The sequence below is a fragment of the Megalobrama amblycephala genome, linkage group LG10 (genome assembly GCF_018812025.1).
Source record: "Megalobrama amblycephala isolate DHTTF-2021 linkage group LG10, ASM1881202v1, whole genome shotgun sequence".
NCBI lineage: Eukaryota > Metazoa > Chordata > Actinopteri > Cypriniformes > Xenocyprididae > Megalobrama > Megalobrama amblycephala.
In genome coordinates, this window is record NC_063053.1 from 10,444,108 (window position 1) to 10,459,313 (window position 15,206).

General features: G+C 39.0%; 1 protein-coding gene across 15 annotated transcripts in view; it reads right to left on the reverse strand.

The window, feature by feature from the left end:
• Positions 1-15,206, reverse strand: part of ablim1a (actin binding LIM protein 1a) — a 52,702-nt gene that overhangs the window by 24,421 nt on the left and 13,075 nt on the right. For 12 of the 15 annotated variants that reach the window (XR_007186724.1, XR_007186723.1, XM_048204527.1 and 9 more), the window contains exon 2: positions 3,582-3,716. Coding sequence is in view for 11 of the 15 variants with exons in the window: in XM_048204520.1 (XP_048060477.1) it covers positions 3,582-3,716 (135 nt within the window). In the remaining 4 variants the exon portion in view is untranslated. Of the gene's footprint in view, positions 1-3,581; positions 3,717-9,450; positions 9,674-11,157; positions 11,329-15,206 lie in introns of those variants that run through there. The other 3 variants (XM_048204521.1, XM_048204518.1, XM_048204528.1) reach the window with 3 other exon arrangements.

A 15,206-nucleotide genomic window follows, 5' to 3' on the forward strand; every position in this document is an offset into this window, starting at 1 on the left:
GAAACCTTGAAATGTCTAAAGTGAACCAACAGGCTCTCTGAAACACACTTAGAGCTCATTGTGTTTCATTATAAGGTCTTAAGAGCTCCTTCAGCTATTTCTGTTTGGAGTCTTGTTGTCCACAACACACATTAACAAAAACAATACTGACAGGTAACCATCTTTAATAGCTTTCCGCACCTCATCCTGGGTCCCCGTTGGGAGAATAGCGGCCGTGACTAATGCAGGATGTGCGATTTACTGAGAATATGAGTGACTGGAAGTAATGTGTACAATGTGTACGTAGTGCACAGTAAAGCTCTGCAGTGCTGTTATGTAACAGACTTCAGTGATTCTCACAGCCTTCTACACGATCCGCTCCGATAAAATGAATTTATGCACTGAGAAACTTCTGCAAGGGCCATATGAGGACAACGCCACCCTACGCTAGGCTTACAGATAAAGCGAGAGAAATATTCATTATAAATATGCAAATTACATGTATTCTTTTAATATTGAAATATTTTAATAAAAAAAAACGTAAAATGGGCTAAGTGCAAAAAAGACTGTGTAGTACACATTTATTTAAAAAAAAAAAAAAATAATCATCCCAATATCTTTAACCTGCAGCTCAACAACACAAGCAATATCAAGCTAAAGGGAATAAAGAATATGACAGCGTCTCCTTTGAAAATGTGGAAATAAGCACTGAATCATTTGATCTGATAGAATAAATGAATAAATAATGAACTTGGTAACAACGTCCTTTGACACATTTCCTACAATCTGACTTTCATCTCTGGACGACCCAGACACAAAAGAATACATTAACTTCAAGATTCAGACTTTAAACTCTATTTCAATAATGAGCTGAGCTCTCTATGTTTTAGCTTTAAAATTTCATGCATATACATGCCTTTAAGTATAAGAATGATTATCTAGAAATTAGCTAAATATAAACTCCAAAGATAGATATGCAATTGGAAAACTCCAAAAATTTGAAAGCATGAATTTAACTTTCTGTGATTTTATTTTTACTGTATTATATGACATAAAAGTTAATTTCATATGTTAAAAATGATCTAAAACGTGCATTTTATTTTTCAAAAACCACTTTGTTAATACAGTACATGTTGGCCTTTGGGTACATGATTCAGTGGTACATCACATTATGGAAGGTTGTGTTCAGGTGGCCTATAAATGAAGAATACAATGAGCTAGTTGTCTGTAAACTGCTCTGGAGTGATTAGATGATTAGATAAGATGATTATCATTACACAGATTTGCAGTAAGAATGACATAATCCCTGAGGGTGGTGAACACAAAGTAGATGATTAGCTCTTATGCTGATTATCGGCCCTGATCACTATAGGTCATGTTCAAATTCAAATCTAATGTCTGTGAGGTTCAATCCAGATTTGACCAAAAATAGTATAATATCACATATTCATTATCAACTGGCATATTTAAAATTCATAATCTGTTAAATCCCTAGTCTAAAATAGTCACTCTCCCTGAGACAGTGACAGAGTCTCTGTCTGTGAAGTCTTAAGAGGTCAGTTAGGTCAGAGAGAATGACATGAACTCAGTCCCGTCTGAGAAATACAGGACCAGGAGAGATATTAAATATTCAAGATATATTTGAGATGTTTCTGCAGTTGAAGCTGAGGGATTCTGTGCCCAACTGAAAACAAAACAAAAAAAAACAATCAGGTTACCTTATTATGCAAAAGTAACATACAAGTAACATGTTACTTCTTAAGTAAAGCAATTACTATTTAATAATGTTAATAATTTTAAGATTTTTAAAATGATTCCCCAACCAACCTTGCCATCTGCTTCAGAGTGACAGAAAGAAAGCATTTAATAAATTAAAATTAGTCGTTCATTTCATTGTTCCATTATGTTGGTATGATTCATTCTGCGTTCACACCATTTCGTAATTACTGTAATTAACAGATGACAACCTGTCACGTTCTGCTGTTCACGTCCTCGGAAGTATGCGTTTTTATTGTAACACTATCAACGCCAAAATAAATCTGAAGCGGTCAGCGGGTACAAGTTGGAGCTCTCTGAAAATTCTGAGTTTATAAGTTGTAATTACGAGTTCTACAAGGACATGAACACTTTTTACAATTTGGAATCTCATAATTACTATAATTCTGGCATGGTATTTTTAGAACACTGTGTCATGCACGAGACACTGCAAAAGACTTGAGAGCAATGGTTAAAGATGTCCGTCTAGCATGTGTTTACATTGAAAAACAATGGAAAAGTAGAGCAGTGAAATAGAATAATGCATTTGTAGAATTCATTTGTTTATTTTTAAAAAAAATCAAAGAGTTGGAACAGTAAAAAAAAGCAAAACAGCTGGCAACAACTGTCCAGCATACAATATTTATGTCACATTTTGGTCACTACAAAATTCCCATACGTCAATTTGTGTTATTTCATTTCAGTGATTATTATTCTAAAATGTGAAAAACAGATAAAGAATAAGTATGTCTAAACTTTTGACTGGTAGTGTATATATAGACAAGGCTACTTCCACCAATTAATCCCAAAAATTGTCATATGCTACATACTTGATGTCACTGTGTCACTTCACACTGCACTCACACAGCAGATCTTACATCCTAATGCTGATCTCTCTGCTGCTCAGTGGTACAGTGGGACAGAGAGAAAGTTGGATCGCAGCTCAGGCAAGACAGGATTTACTTCGTAATGTAGGACTATTATTTTCAGGTCTGCATCTTTATAATAATTATAGAAGGAATAATTAAAGATATTAAATAACAAAATAATAAAATATAAGGTAACTTCATTTTAATGTAATTGTATTTACACGTTAATACATGTACTAACTATATAGTAATAACAGTAAATTATGCATAATTACAAGTAACTAACTGTAAACCAAATCCTAACTCTATACTAAGTACATTTAGCTAATTAATATTACTCAGTACTTATTTGAGTAATTACAATATAACTACATCACCTTAAAATAAAGTGTAACCAAATATAATAATACAATCATGTTTAAATTAATTATAGCACGGCACGCCACAAGACACTACTGAAACCGCTTAAATTTCATGTTAAATGCTGCCATTTCAACAGTGACCCAGTGTCGTTGGTGACATCACCTGTCCCTATAGAGTTAATGCTATATAGACTAAAAACACAAGTGGGTAGGGTTTGTTCTTAAGACTTAGATTCTGAGAAACACATGCTAAATAGGTCAAGCCGGAACTCATCTATAACACCCTTAACAATTACACAGTGATCCTGAATTTTGAATGGAGAGGTGAGTAATAAGAGACTCACACAAGAGTCTAGTGATTTATAGGAAACACCTACTGACCTAATGCTTAAACATTTGGTATGAAGACGAAAAACGTACCAAGAACAATGTTCTCTCACTATTCCTGATTTCTAACACTCACTCAAAGTATTCGCCGTGGTCTTGCTGCTGTCAGAGCAGAAATGAAAGCTGATTCTCTCCATGTGTTTTTTTTTTTTTTTTTTTAAAACATACATTTACCCACCCATATACCCTCCTCTCGAAGAAATCCTAACAGAAGTGGTCATTCACTAACCTTTGCACGTGAAGCACTTGATGTGGAAGTGTTTGGCCTGTACGCGTAACACCTCTCCCTTGCACACCTCTCCACATTTAGCACAGCGTATCAGAGGCTTCTCCGTCTGGTGGTGAGCTTCTTGTGTATGGGACACTGTACAGAAAGAGAAAAAAAAGTTTTGTCATGGTCTGTACCAGTACCTAAAGGGTGACAGTGCAAGTATGTGTGGAATATGAGATGCTTGTATAGAGCTACTACATGTAAAATACATTTAATTCTACTGTTCTGTTCAGTTACATGGTCCATTTTGGTTTGTATTACAAAATCAAGCTTAAGTACACTACCATTTAAAATTTTGGGGTCAGTAAATTTTCATTTTTATTCAGCAAGGATGCATTAAATTGATCAAAGGTGATAGTAGAGACATTTATAATGTAAAAAAAATAGGTCACTTTGGATTGGGGTCCAGTTCTCACTAATAACTAACTAATAACTATGACTTTTGCCCCAATAAACTCCTAATTACTGCTTAATGTACTACAGTACAGCAAGGTACTGTAGTTGTTAAGTTTAAGTATTGGGTAGGATTAAGGGATGTAGAATATGGTCATGCAGCATAAGGCATTAAAATGTGCTTTATAAGTACTAATAAACAGCCAATATCCTAGTAATATGCATGTTAATAAGCAACTAGTTAAAAGTGAGAATTGGACCCTGAAGTGTTACCAAAAAATTATATTTTAAAATAATGCTGAAATTTCTATTAATCAAAGAATCTTGAAAAAAGTATCAAAGTTTCCACCAAAACATTAAGCAGCACAACTGTTTTCAACATTGACAATAAGAAGAAATGTTTGAGAAGAAAATCTGCATATTTCTGAAGGATCATGTGACACTGAAGACTGGAGTAATAATGCTGAAAATTCAGCTTTGCATCACAGGAATAAATGGCATTTTAAAACATTTTAAAATAGAAAACAGTTCCTTTAAATTGTAATAATATTACTGTTTTTGCTGTATTTTTGATAAAATAATTGCACCCTCCATGCGCACAAGTAGACTCCTTTCCAAAACATGAATAATTCTTACTGACCCCAAACTTTTGAACGGTAGTATACATTGAAAAACAAGCATCACCGCACCTTAAAGTCATCATATAACGGCATATAAAACAGAATATTCAGCAAAAAAAATCAAACTGCAATCAGTGCAGAAATGTGAAAGTCAGCAGGGCCTACAGACTGTATAGATACACGTCTCTACTTCCTGTAGAATTCGTACAGCAGATCATGTACCTTCAAATACCCCTTTTAAAAACATCACCTCCTCACCTCAGATGTCCTCAAAACCTGATTATCAATTCAGCACTGAGAAGTACTGCACGAACGAGCATTTCTCATTCCCCTAGAGAAAGAGTTCAGCACAGACTGAAACACACAAAGCTTTTACTATTATTGATCTACATTGGTTTTCCATTTATTCTGTGTTAGTTTCAGGCTTCACATTATCCAAAACTTATCCAAAACATTATCTACAATTATGAGTGTTATTAAAATGTGACGGCAGGGGCTTGAAAGGAATAGATCATGCAAAGAAATGTAGAATAGCGACTTTCATTATCTCATGTCATTTTTAACCCATATTCAAAATGACAGGTCCTTTTGCTTATGACACACACAAATAAAATCTGAATATGCCTACAGTATGTGAGCCGAGTAGTATGTCTGAATACACAGTATTCATAAAACAGTAGGCAATCCAGTACCTGGATGACCTCCTACTTCCAGCGAGATTCTGAAGCGTGCATTCGATGGACACTTTACTATCCCATGAGGCCTCGGGAGAGGATTTATGAATGGCAGTGAAGCAACGCAACTGACGCCGTAGGTCATATGACAGTGACAACATGGTGGATAGGACGTCCAAATTTCATTCATAATACTACACACATTTATAATATTTAGAACTCACTTTTTTAATGGTCTGGAAATAAGTTTCACACCAAATGTAGTAACTATTATACAATATGCGATTTCAGATGCAGAGATGGTGTTTCACAACATGTGAATAATGATTTAAATAATTTACTCGCATTGTGGATGATCTGTTCCTTTAAATTCACATTGAAACAGAAGCAGCTTTTTCTTCTGTATTGTGACGTACATCTGATTGAAACAAATTATTGAAAACTAAAAAATGTAGGGTGGGGACTTAGTTCTATTCAGTGATTCCTGATTGAATGGCGGCACATCTGAACGTGAGCTTGCAGTCGATTGTATAAGGGACGGGCTTAAGTGGACCAAATGATTGTCCAGTATACATCATCAGAAAGAAATCGGTAGTCATTATGCCAAATTATGACATTTTGATGAAAAATTACAAGGTAAAAACTATGATGGATGGATTAACTGTTCACAATAAGATCAATAACATGCATTTAGAAAACAAAGGTGAATTTTCATTTCATACCGACTGTACTACTACAGCTGCAAATGAAGATCAAACTTGTTTTTTGATCAAATGGTAATATCATATCCACTATAGAGCAGTGCAACCCAAAACCTTCTCAAAATCCCTAAATTAAGGAAGCATCTCTCAAGATACCTCCATTCCAACCCATCATTCCCTCTCTCTGTGTCTACACTAATCCAGAAGGAGCGACTCATTCTGTCCCGAAGTGTTGAACATCAAACACAGACAGTCCCTGCACTATTGAATCAGCATCACAGGGAAGGTCTGGATGTGTGTGCATGTGTTCCAGTGCATCCGTGTTGGATAGTACAAGTCTCGCGGGACATTCATTTCACAGACGCAGACTTTTTTCATACATATTTATGAGTCGACTCTCTTCCCCTGCCCCCTTTCCACACCCTCTTCACCCTCACGTCCCAGGCTAAACAAAGCACTGGAAAGTGGGATCAGAGCCGTATCTCTCACTGCCAGAGATGAAGCATCATATCCATTACAAAGCATTATGAAAATATCAGTGAAAGTACATTTAAAAATATTAAAAATATATTTTTCAGAAAACAAGACTTAATATCTTAAGTTATTTTCCTTCTCAAGTAAATATATTTTGATTTCAAGTCAACATGAAATGGAACACTTCTTTGTTTTTTTAATGGAATATTGCAGTATTTATTATACATGATTTATCTGTGCACATCTTCTTTTTTTTTTTATTCATGTGCTCTAATCTAATAATCAAAACATCTTCCCTCACATGAGATCCACCAATAGCAAACCACAACCATACAATGAATCCCTGATGCAAAAAAATCAAGTCCTGCCCTACATTTTTCTTGTTCAAGAAGCTGTTTCACTTGGATATAGAAAAAAAGAATGAGATTCGTATTAATGCAGGAGATGACAGTTACCATACTTCAAACTCTTTGTGAAGCTTTATAAAACACTTCCTCCACACAAGCAGGCATTTATGCTGATTAAGCTCTGAAGTGGCACAACAAGATTAAGTGGGCCGGTCAGAGCAGTTAACCTCCAGCTCTGAGAGCCAAGCATTACTGATATTACTTCAGCATCACGGAGACTACAGCTCAATGGACTCACTCTCTACTGTCTACGTAGATAGCTGCCTTGACTGGAATGAATCTTGATTAGTTTATGATATGGAATGCAGTTCATTTTCAATAGAGTTTTGCATTGGCATGTTGCTAAGCTAATGGCACAATACTCTAAGCAGCAAAAATATACAGAACACAAAAATATGCTGTAAAATAGTCCAAAATACAAAAAATTGACCAACAAAAAAACCCCAAAACACCATGGTATTTTCATTAAATATAATGCGAGTGCCACTAGGCCCCTAATTTGTTTTGGGACACTAGCATGATGGTAATACCATGGTTTTCTTTGAAGAATGTAAATTCCAAGGTACATTATACTGTTCAAAAGTTTGGGATCTGTAAGATTTTTTAATGTTTTTGAAAGAAGCCTCTTATGCTCACCTAAGACTGCATTTATTTGATCAAAAATACACAGTGAAATATTATTACAATTTTAAGCAACTGTTTTCTATTTGAATATATTTCAAAATGTAATTTATTCCTGTGATGCAAAGCTGAATTTTCAGCATCATTACTCCAGTCTCCACATGATCTTTCAGAAATCATTCTAATATGCTGATTTACTGCTCAAGAAACAATTCTTATTATTATCAATGTTGAAAACATAAATATAAAAAGCTCAAAAGAACAGCAATTATTTGAAATACCATCTGTTTTCACGGTGTCAGCAATATGCGAATGCAAGGGACAAACAATATAAAATGCCAATAATAAAATGCAACTAACCATATAATCATGCACAGATATGATAGCAAAAGAAATGCACTAATCAACTTTCATAAGTGGGAGGATATTTTGCTGGTTGTGTAAATTCATCTGCAACTTGGTAGAAACTGTTCAAATTAGACACATGCCACCACGGGCAAGTTTTTTAACATGAATAAAAGTACAAAAGGTAAAATAATTAAGAATTGTTCATTTGAAGGACATTTTGTTTACTTTTACATTATAATTTTGACAGTTTTAGCAAAAAATTTGCTTGTTACTTGATGTCCAAAGTAAAATATGGGTCCTGAATCATAAGCATTTGAGAAATACTTGAATAAAGTCACAGTGACATCACCATTTGTTAGTACCGTGGTACTACAAAAGTACTTTTTGTAAGAGCATGTACAGTGCAGACACTTTTCATGGAGCATCCCAAGGTAACACTTTATTTCGATGGCCCACTATAGACATTCTACTAACTATAAGTAACTTTGCACCTACATGTCAACTAGCAGTCATTAGACTATCAGTAATTAATATCTGCTAACACTTTATTTTTAGTAAATATAAGTTACTTATATTTAGTAGAATGTCTGAAGTGGACCATCGAAATAAAGTGTAACTTAACCCAATACTGTAGTATCATAATATTGCATACTTTCAAATTACCATTGATTTTAATGAGTAAAAGGGAAAGAGCTAATTATATTTTGAAATAAATCAATACCGAAAGTCTATAAGGATGTAAATCTATGAGGACAAATCTTAAAATGTTTAACTTAGTTACAATGTATAAAATTTTGGTTTAATCGTACATAAATATTTGTGCTAACAAAGATGCACTTTACACTTGCAGTCTTTCCTCTGTATTGGAAAAAGACCTAGTAAACATCTCATTCATATTAATTTTAGTCAAAGACACAATGCAGGAAACTCTGCGTCTCTGCAGATGAACTGCAGCAGGGATGAGACATCTTTAAAAAAGACACCCTAAAACCGAAAGAGGCCACTGCAGGCGAGACACAACAATGGACTCTACCTTCCTGTGAGTGTTGCTATGGTGACGGCTGCGGGCTGCGCGTGTGCACCTCACGGTTCTGCGTCCCATTTAGAACTGCAACACTGCCGAAACAACGGCGACAGCAGGAGACGTGCCGCTAACTCAGTCCGACAATGAAATGACCGACAGCTCCGATCTAATAACCTGTGGACCTGAGAGGTGTGACTGCAGCACAAAGGACTCTTTCTCTTATATAACAGTTCCTATGATTCAAATAGCTCAGCCACAGCAACTAAATCCAAAAAACCTGGACAGAAACTAAGATTATCATCCTATGTTTAAGAAATGAACCACAAAATACAGTGTCAGAATCCCCTTTAATAAGAGGTGAGATCCAACCTGCATCTCTGATAGCGGTGAAAGAACAGCATGTGATGAACAAATTCACACTTATGATAAACCTCTTGAAAGGTATAAAAGTGACTGTTTTCTGAGCTTATAATGAACTATTTACTCTTCAAAGTGTGCAATGTGACCACACTAAGATATAAAGATGGTCAGTAACTCTCACCAAAACACACATACACTCAATTACCTTTCTTCTTGACCATGACCATCAGTGATAAGTCAAGATGGATCAATAATCAGCCCTGGCGGAGTCGTATCCAGTAAGATTCAATGCCGCATTCAATAAGCTAAGCATCCAGTGAACTAATACAGATTAATAAAAGAGAGAAACGTGAATAAGAGAAAGCTTAAACGTCTCCTAAAACAACAGAGGCAGCCCGGCGCGTGCCTGCTCCCCTGTACCCCTCTGTCTCCTCCTCCTGCCGCCCCCACCCCTGTCCCATCCCCCTTTTCTGTCTTATTAATTCAAGGACTCGCCCATCTACCTCTGCAGTCTGCAGTTACTTGCTCTGCCAAGCAGAATTTATGAATATAGCTGCCAATTTGGCTAAATTAAGCTAAAGCAAGCATTAAAAAGGTTATGTGGTTCATATCAAAAGGAAAACTTAAAAAGAAAAAAAGTAATGTGGTTCATTTGTGTTACAATATTAAATATATAAATACTAATATTAAATTCAAATAGTTATAGTAAAGTGTGTCATTTCTTTGGCATTAACATCAGCAAATGGAATTTAAAAAATTATGATTTTTTTCAAACCGCCTGCTGTTAGTTGAACAAACTTACACCATATAGGCTGAGCCAATGTTTCGGCCCCGGGCTGGTCGGGATGCTCAAACAAAAAAAGCTGTCAGTACTTTTACAAGCACAATTTTGATCTTACGATCATTTCTTCGACGTGTGATTGATAGAATGAACGTACACACAAAAAACGAGCGTACGCCTCTCTTTCAGATGTGAAATCTATAGATCGCAAATGATCTTGAACGCAGCTGAATGGGTTCAGTTCTCCGTGTTTTAAACGACACCTAATTAATGTCATTTACATATAAATGATCACCAGTCATCGTCCAAATCCGTGGCGAGCTGCAAGAATAGATTAGATTTCCAAAAACCTGAATTAATCTGAGTAGCTACAGTGAAGCTTTTGAATTATACAGAAAACAAACAATACGGCGGTCTCTTTTAAATTAATCGGGCAAAGGTTGACATTCAGCTGCTGAATGTATGTGTGAGTGCGCAATTTAATAGATAACTAGATAAAGTTCCCACCTGAAGCTGCGAATTTTTAGTGCAAGTGCATACAAGCACACCTGCTTCATAATACAACATTAAAGCTACCTTTTAGGGAGCAAACGTGCCACGGCTTGGAATTCCAATGGGAATCGGATATGCGTGTTTAGACGCAGGTCGCATGTCCAGTGATCGGATATGTATCGGATTTAAAACCACATTTGGAAGTGGCTCAGATCGGATGCGAAAAAAATCGGATCTCGTGTGGAGTGCATTAATTCCGATCTGTGTCAGATGTGAGCAAAAGATCGGATTTTTTGTGCCAGTGTAAACTCAGCCACAGTGTTGACATTTTTCAGAGGATTCAGCAGCACATAACTGCATATTAAGCTTGGATTTTAGCGATCAATCAATCAATAACAATCACACTCTTCACCTTTAAATGTTATTTTTTAAAATGTCATACATGTCACTGAAAACAGCAAAAAACAAAAAACAAAAAAGCAGCTTTAAACACTAAACCGCAAATAAAAGAAAAGTACAAAAAAAAAAAAAAAAATCTAAATGACAAAAACCATGTGCTCAGTGCATGCTGCTAGTCATAAATAACTTAACTGCAATGTCAGAATCTTTGCTGAGAAAGACCAGCTGTGCTGTCTTTACCTGACATATCCTTACAGATCACAAATGTTTGTCTGGGATCATGATGTTACGGTTGCTGGTGTAGAGATGAGGCAGATACGGATCTCCACAATAATATTAGATACTTTAATAAACCAAAGGCAGGGAACACCAAATACAAACATAACACAACAGAGAACGGACAGGGAGTGAAGGGAGTGAGTCCATTATATGGGGAGCGCTGATGAGGAGGTCCAGGTGAAGATGATCTGTGATGATGGGGAGATGAAGAGGGAAGTGAGTGCAGGTGTGGAGAACAGGAGGATCATGGGAATTAGAGTCCAGGGGAACAAGGGATCTGTGACATTACCCCCCCCCTCCCGGTAGGCGCGTCCTCGCGCCGTAGATGGAACAACCGGGAGGGGGGGGTGGGTGCCCTGGAGACCTCATGCCGGTGCAGGTGAAGGAGCAGACTGGAGTGGAGGTCTCCAGGGCGGGTCCAAGAACCATGGCGGGTCAGGAGTCGAAGGCAGCCATGGCGGGTCAGGAGCCGAAGGCAGCCATGGCGGGTCAGGGACCGAAGGCTTCATGCCGTCGTGCCCAGGCGGCGCTGAAGGACCGCCGGGAGATGGCGGAACCAGCGGCTCCGCCGACCGAAGCGCAGCCGGGGCTCCAGAAGGCCGCAGTTGAACAAGGATGACAGACAACAAAGTGAGTACCGGAGGGAGTGAGGAGGCCAACAGAAACCGATGGACGGAGTGACAGAGCGGAGATGGAGGAGTGCAGTCCAGAGGTGATGGCAGGCTGACGAGGGAACAAGGTATGAACGGGGGCAGGATGGAGACTTGTGAGGCTGGAGGACTGATGGGCAACGGTGGAGCAGAGGGAGGTTGGAGCCAGGGTGACGGTAATCGCCCAGAGGTCCGAGGTGGAGATCTGGGCGAGGGGGCTTGAGGTGGAGGTGCAGTGAAGACACAAGTGGGAGGAGGCGGGAGAGGGAGGCAGGGAGGGAAAACAGTCTTTGGGCTGGAGAGTTCAATAACACAGTTCATAATAGGAGCGGTTGGCTCGGCGGCGGCTGGAGCGGAGGGCTCGGCGGCGGAGACTGGCGCTGCTTGCTCGGCGGCGGAGACTGGAGAACTTGGCTCCAGTCGCGGCGGAGACTGGAGAACTTGGCTCCAGTCGCGGCGGAGACTGGAGAACTTGGCTCCAGTCGCGGCGGAGACTGGAGAACTTGGCTCCAGTCGCGGCGGAGACTGGAGAACTTGGCTCCAGTCGCGGCGGAGACTGGAGAACTTGGCTCCAGTCGCGGCGGAGACTGGAGAACTTGGCTCCAGTCGCGGCGGAGACTGGAGAACTTGGCTCCAGTCGCGGCGGAGACTGGAGAACTTGGCTCCAGTCGCGGCGGAGACTGGAGAACTTGGCTCCAGTCTCGGCGGAGACTGGAGAACTTGGCTCCAGTCTCGGCGGAGACTGGAGAACTTGGCTCGATGGCTGAAACTGGAGATACTGGCTCGGTCCAGAAGTCAATGAGCCAAGAAGCATCATCGGGCGGCTCGCACAGGGTTGGAGCGGCAGGCTCGGAGAGGGCTAGAGCGGGCTCTGGGGTTGATTCCCTGGCTGGAGCGGGCTCCAAGGAGACTGGAGCGGCTTGCTTCCTCCTCCTCCGCTTTCGGGACCCAGTGGAGGAGTGTGGGTTCAGTGAGGGACAGGCAGGGAGTTCACTGGAGGGGTATGCGGAGGAAGACGGAGGTTGACTGACTGGCCCGGCCAACTGTGTTTCTGGATGGACTGGAGACATACACTGATCCTGAACCTCATCCATGAAGAATTTGGAGCCATTTAACCACAAAATTAAATTGATAGTTTCACTTAAGGAGAAACGATAATCAGGTTCATCAAAACGGATAGTGTCGTCGTCTAGTCCATCCAGAAACAGGGCGATCAACTGAGCGTCGGGCCAGTTAGTCAAATAAGCGAGCTCAACGAACTCCTCCACATACCTCTCCAGCGAACGACCCACCTGTAGGAGCCCGATGAGACGATCGCCGGCTGTGAAGGAGCTTAGAGGCATGGGAGAAGCAGGAGCCAAGGAGCTGGGGAAAGTCTCCATTCTTTTCTTTTCTTGTGGAAAATCCAACGTTTAGGGTCCGTTCTTCTTTTACGGTTGCTGGTGTAGAGATGAGGCAGATACGGCTCTCCACAATAATATTAGATACTTTAATAAACCAAAGGCAGGGAACACCAAATACAAACATAACACAACAGAGAACGGACAGGGAGTGAAGGGAGTGAGTCCATTATATGGGGAGTGCTGACGAGGAGGTCCAGGTGAAGATGATCTTTGATGATGGGGAGATGACGAGGGAAGTGAGTGCAGGTGTGGAGAACAGGAGGATCATGGGAATTAGAGTCCAGGGGAACAAGGGATCTGTGACACATGACAGCAGACATGGCACGATCCACTATAGATATCCCTGTGATTAAGCTGTGATGATCCTATTAGCCACATCACAGTACAACAGCTGTGTGAGTGACACTCATTCTCAAAGAACTACATCAGCAGAAAGTCTACTACATCATTCTGTGCTCAAAAAAAACTTATAAATTACAAATAATTCACTATATATTATAAGTGAAGTTTAACCAGTGACTGATTCTTTTTTTCTTTTTTTTAGAGGGCTCTTAAAGGACTTTTCTCTGTCTGTTGCCTTTCATTTTGTTCATACATATTTTGAATGGGTTTATCAAAAATAGCTGACACCACAATAACAGAACAGCAAAAACCTCCCAATCAACTACATAGCAGTATGGTTCACAAGAAAACAGCCGTTGCAACAACGTCCTTTATAAAGCAGCACCAGATTTTTTAGAGGTTTAAAGGGGGGCTTGACCAAAAAAGTCTGAGAACCACTGCACAAACATATCTCAAAAACAAAGCAGAATGCAAAATTCTGCTCATCAATATCTATAAGTTACTAGTAAGTGCCATAAAAAGTTACTTTTTGATGTCACTGACTTGAAAAAATTTGAAATCTTTGGCAAATCCAATGATTGTTTCTTCTTTAAAAGCTCTCATTCAACATTGTAAACATAGCTTCAGTTCCAGGTGAACTGGTGAATCCCTGAATGCCAGCCAATCAGAATTAATCTGGAAATTTCAGAGAGCTTTTTCTGTATAAAATGCATCAGGCAATCAGCGAACAGGCAATCTGTTGCCATGCCATGTAAGTCTGGATCAGAGGTAACCTGAGGATCATCTACCTGAGGTGGCAGCTGGACCTCAGAACACATCCTTGACCTGACTAGAAGCATCAATGAACACTTTTCCGAAAGCAAAAACATACCTTACCTCATCATAGACTGGTTTAGTGCATAGCGAATACATATTTAAAAGCTAAATCCTCTGGAGAACTAAATTTATGCAACTGTGTTAATGTGTTATTTTCACTCAAATGGTTAAGATGTGCATTAGAAATGGGCTTGATTCCAAAAGACAAGGAGGTTAAGTTTTGGGATAAAAGCATCTGCCAAATGCATTTGTGTATAGGGAAATGGATAGTTATATTAATAATATCTGCTGTAGGTTCAACTTGCATGATGTCAACATTACATCAAGCATAAGACAGGATGGGCTAAACCACAGCATATTATTTTCACTATATTTAAATTTGTGCAAAAATTAGGAAACATTTGTTTTGGTAGACTAATAATAGATGACTAAAAGGGTCCTAGACTGAGGTTCTGGGGCATATTCCGCCCCATTCATAATCCAGTCCTTTGGATTTTAAAATTGTTTCACATGAGTCAAACTCAGTGCAATTTGTTTGAATCACTGTGCAAAAGTACTGCACTGTTAAATAATTATGACTCACTGTTATTTACATAAGAGCATTTTCATTGATTTGTCATGTCATTAACTTTTCCGATAACACCACTGTAAGACTCCATAATTACTGCATCTTTCTGCCCTTCTCAGATGACCCTGTAAAAGCTCTTAGTTCTCCACAGTAATGTCAGGAAGTAAACTCTTCTCACTGGGCCAAGTGAATCTATATGGTTTATTATGGAATGCCAGGATGGGGAAAATC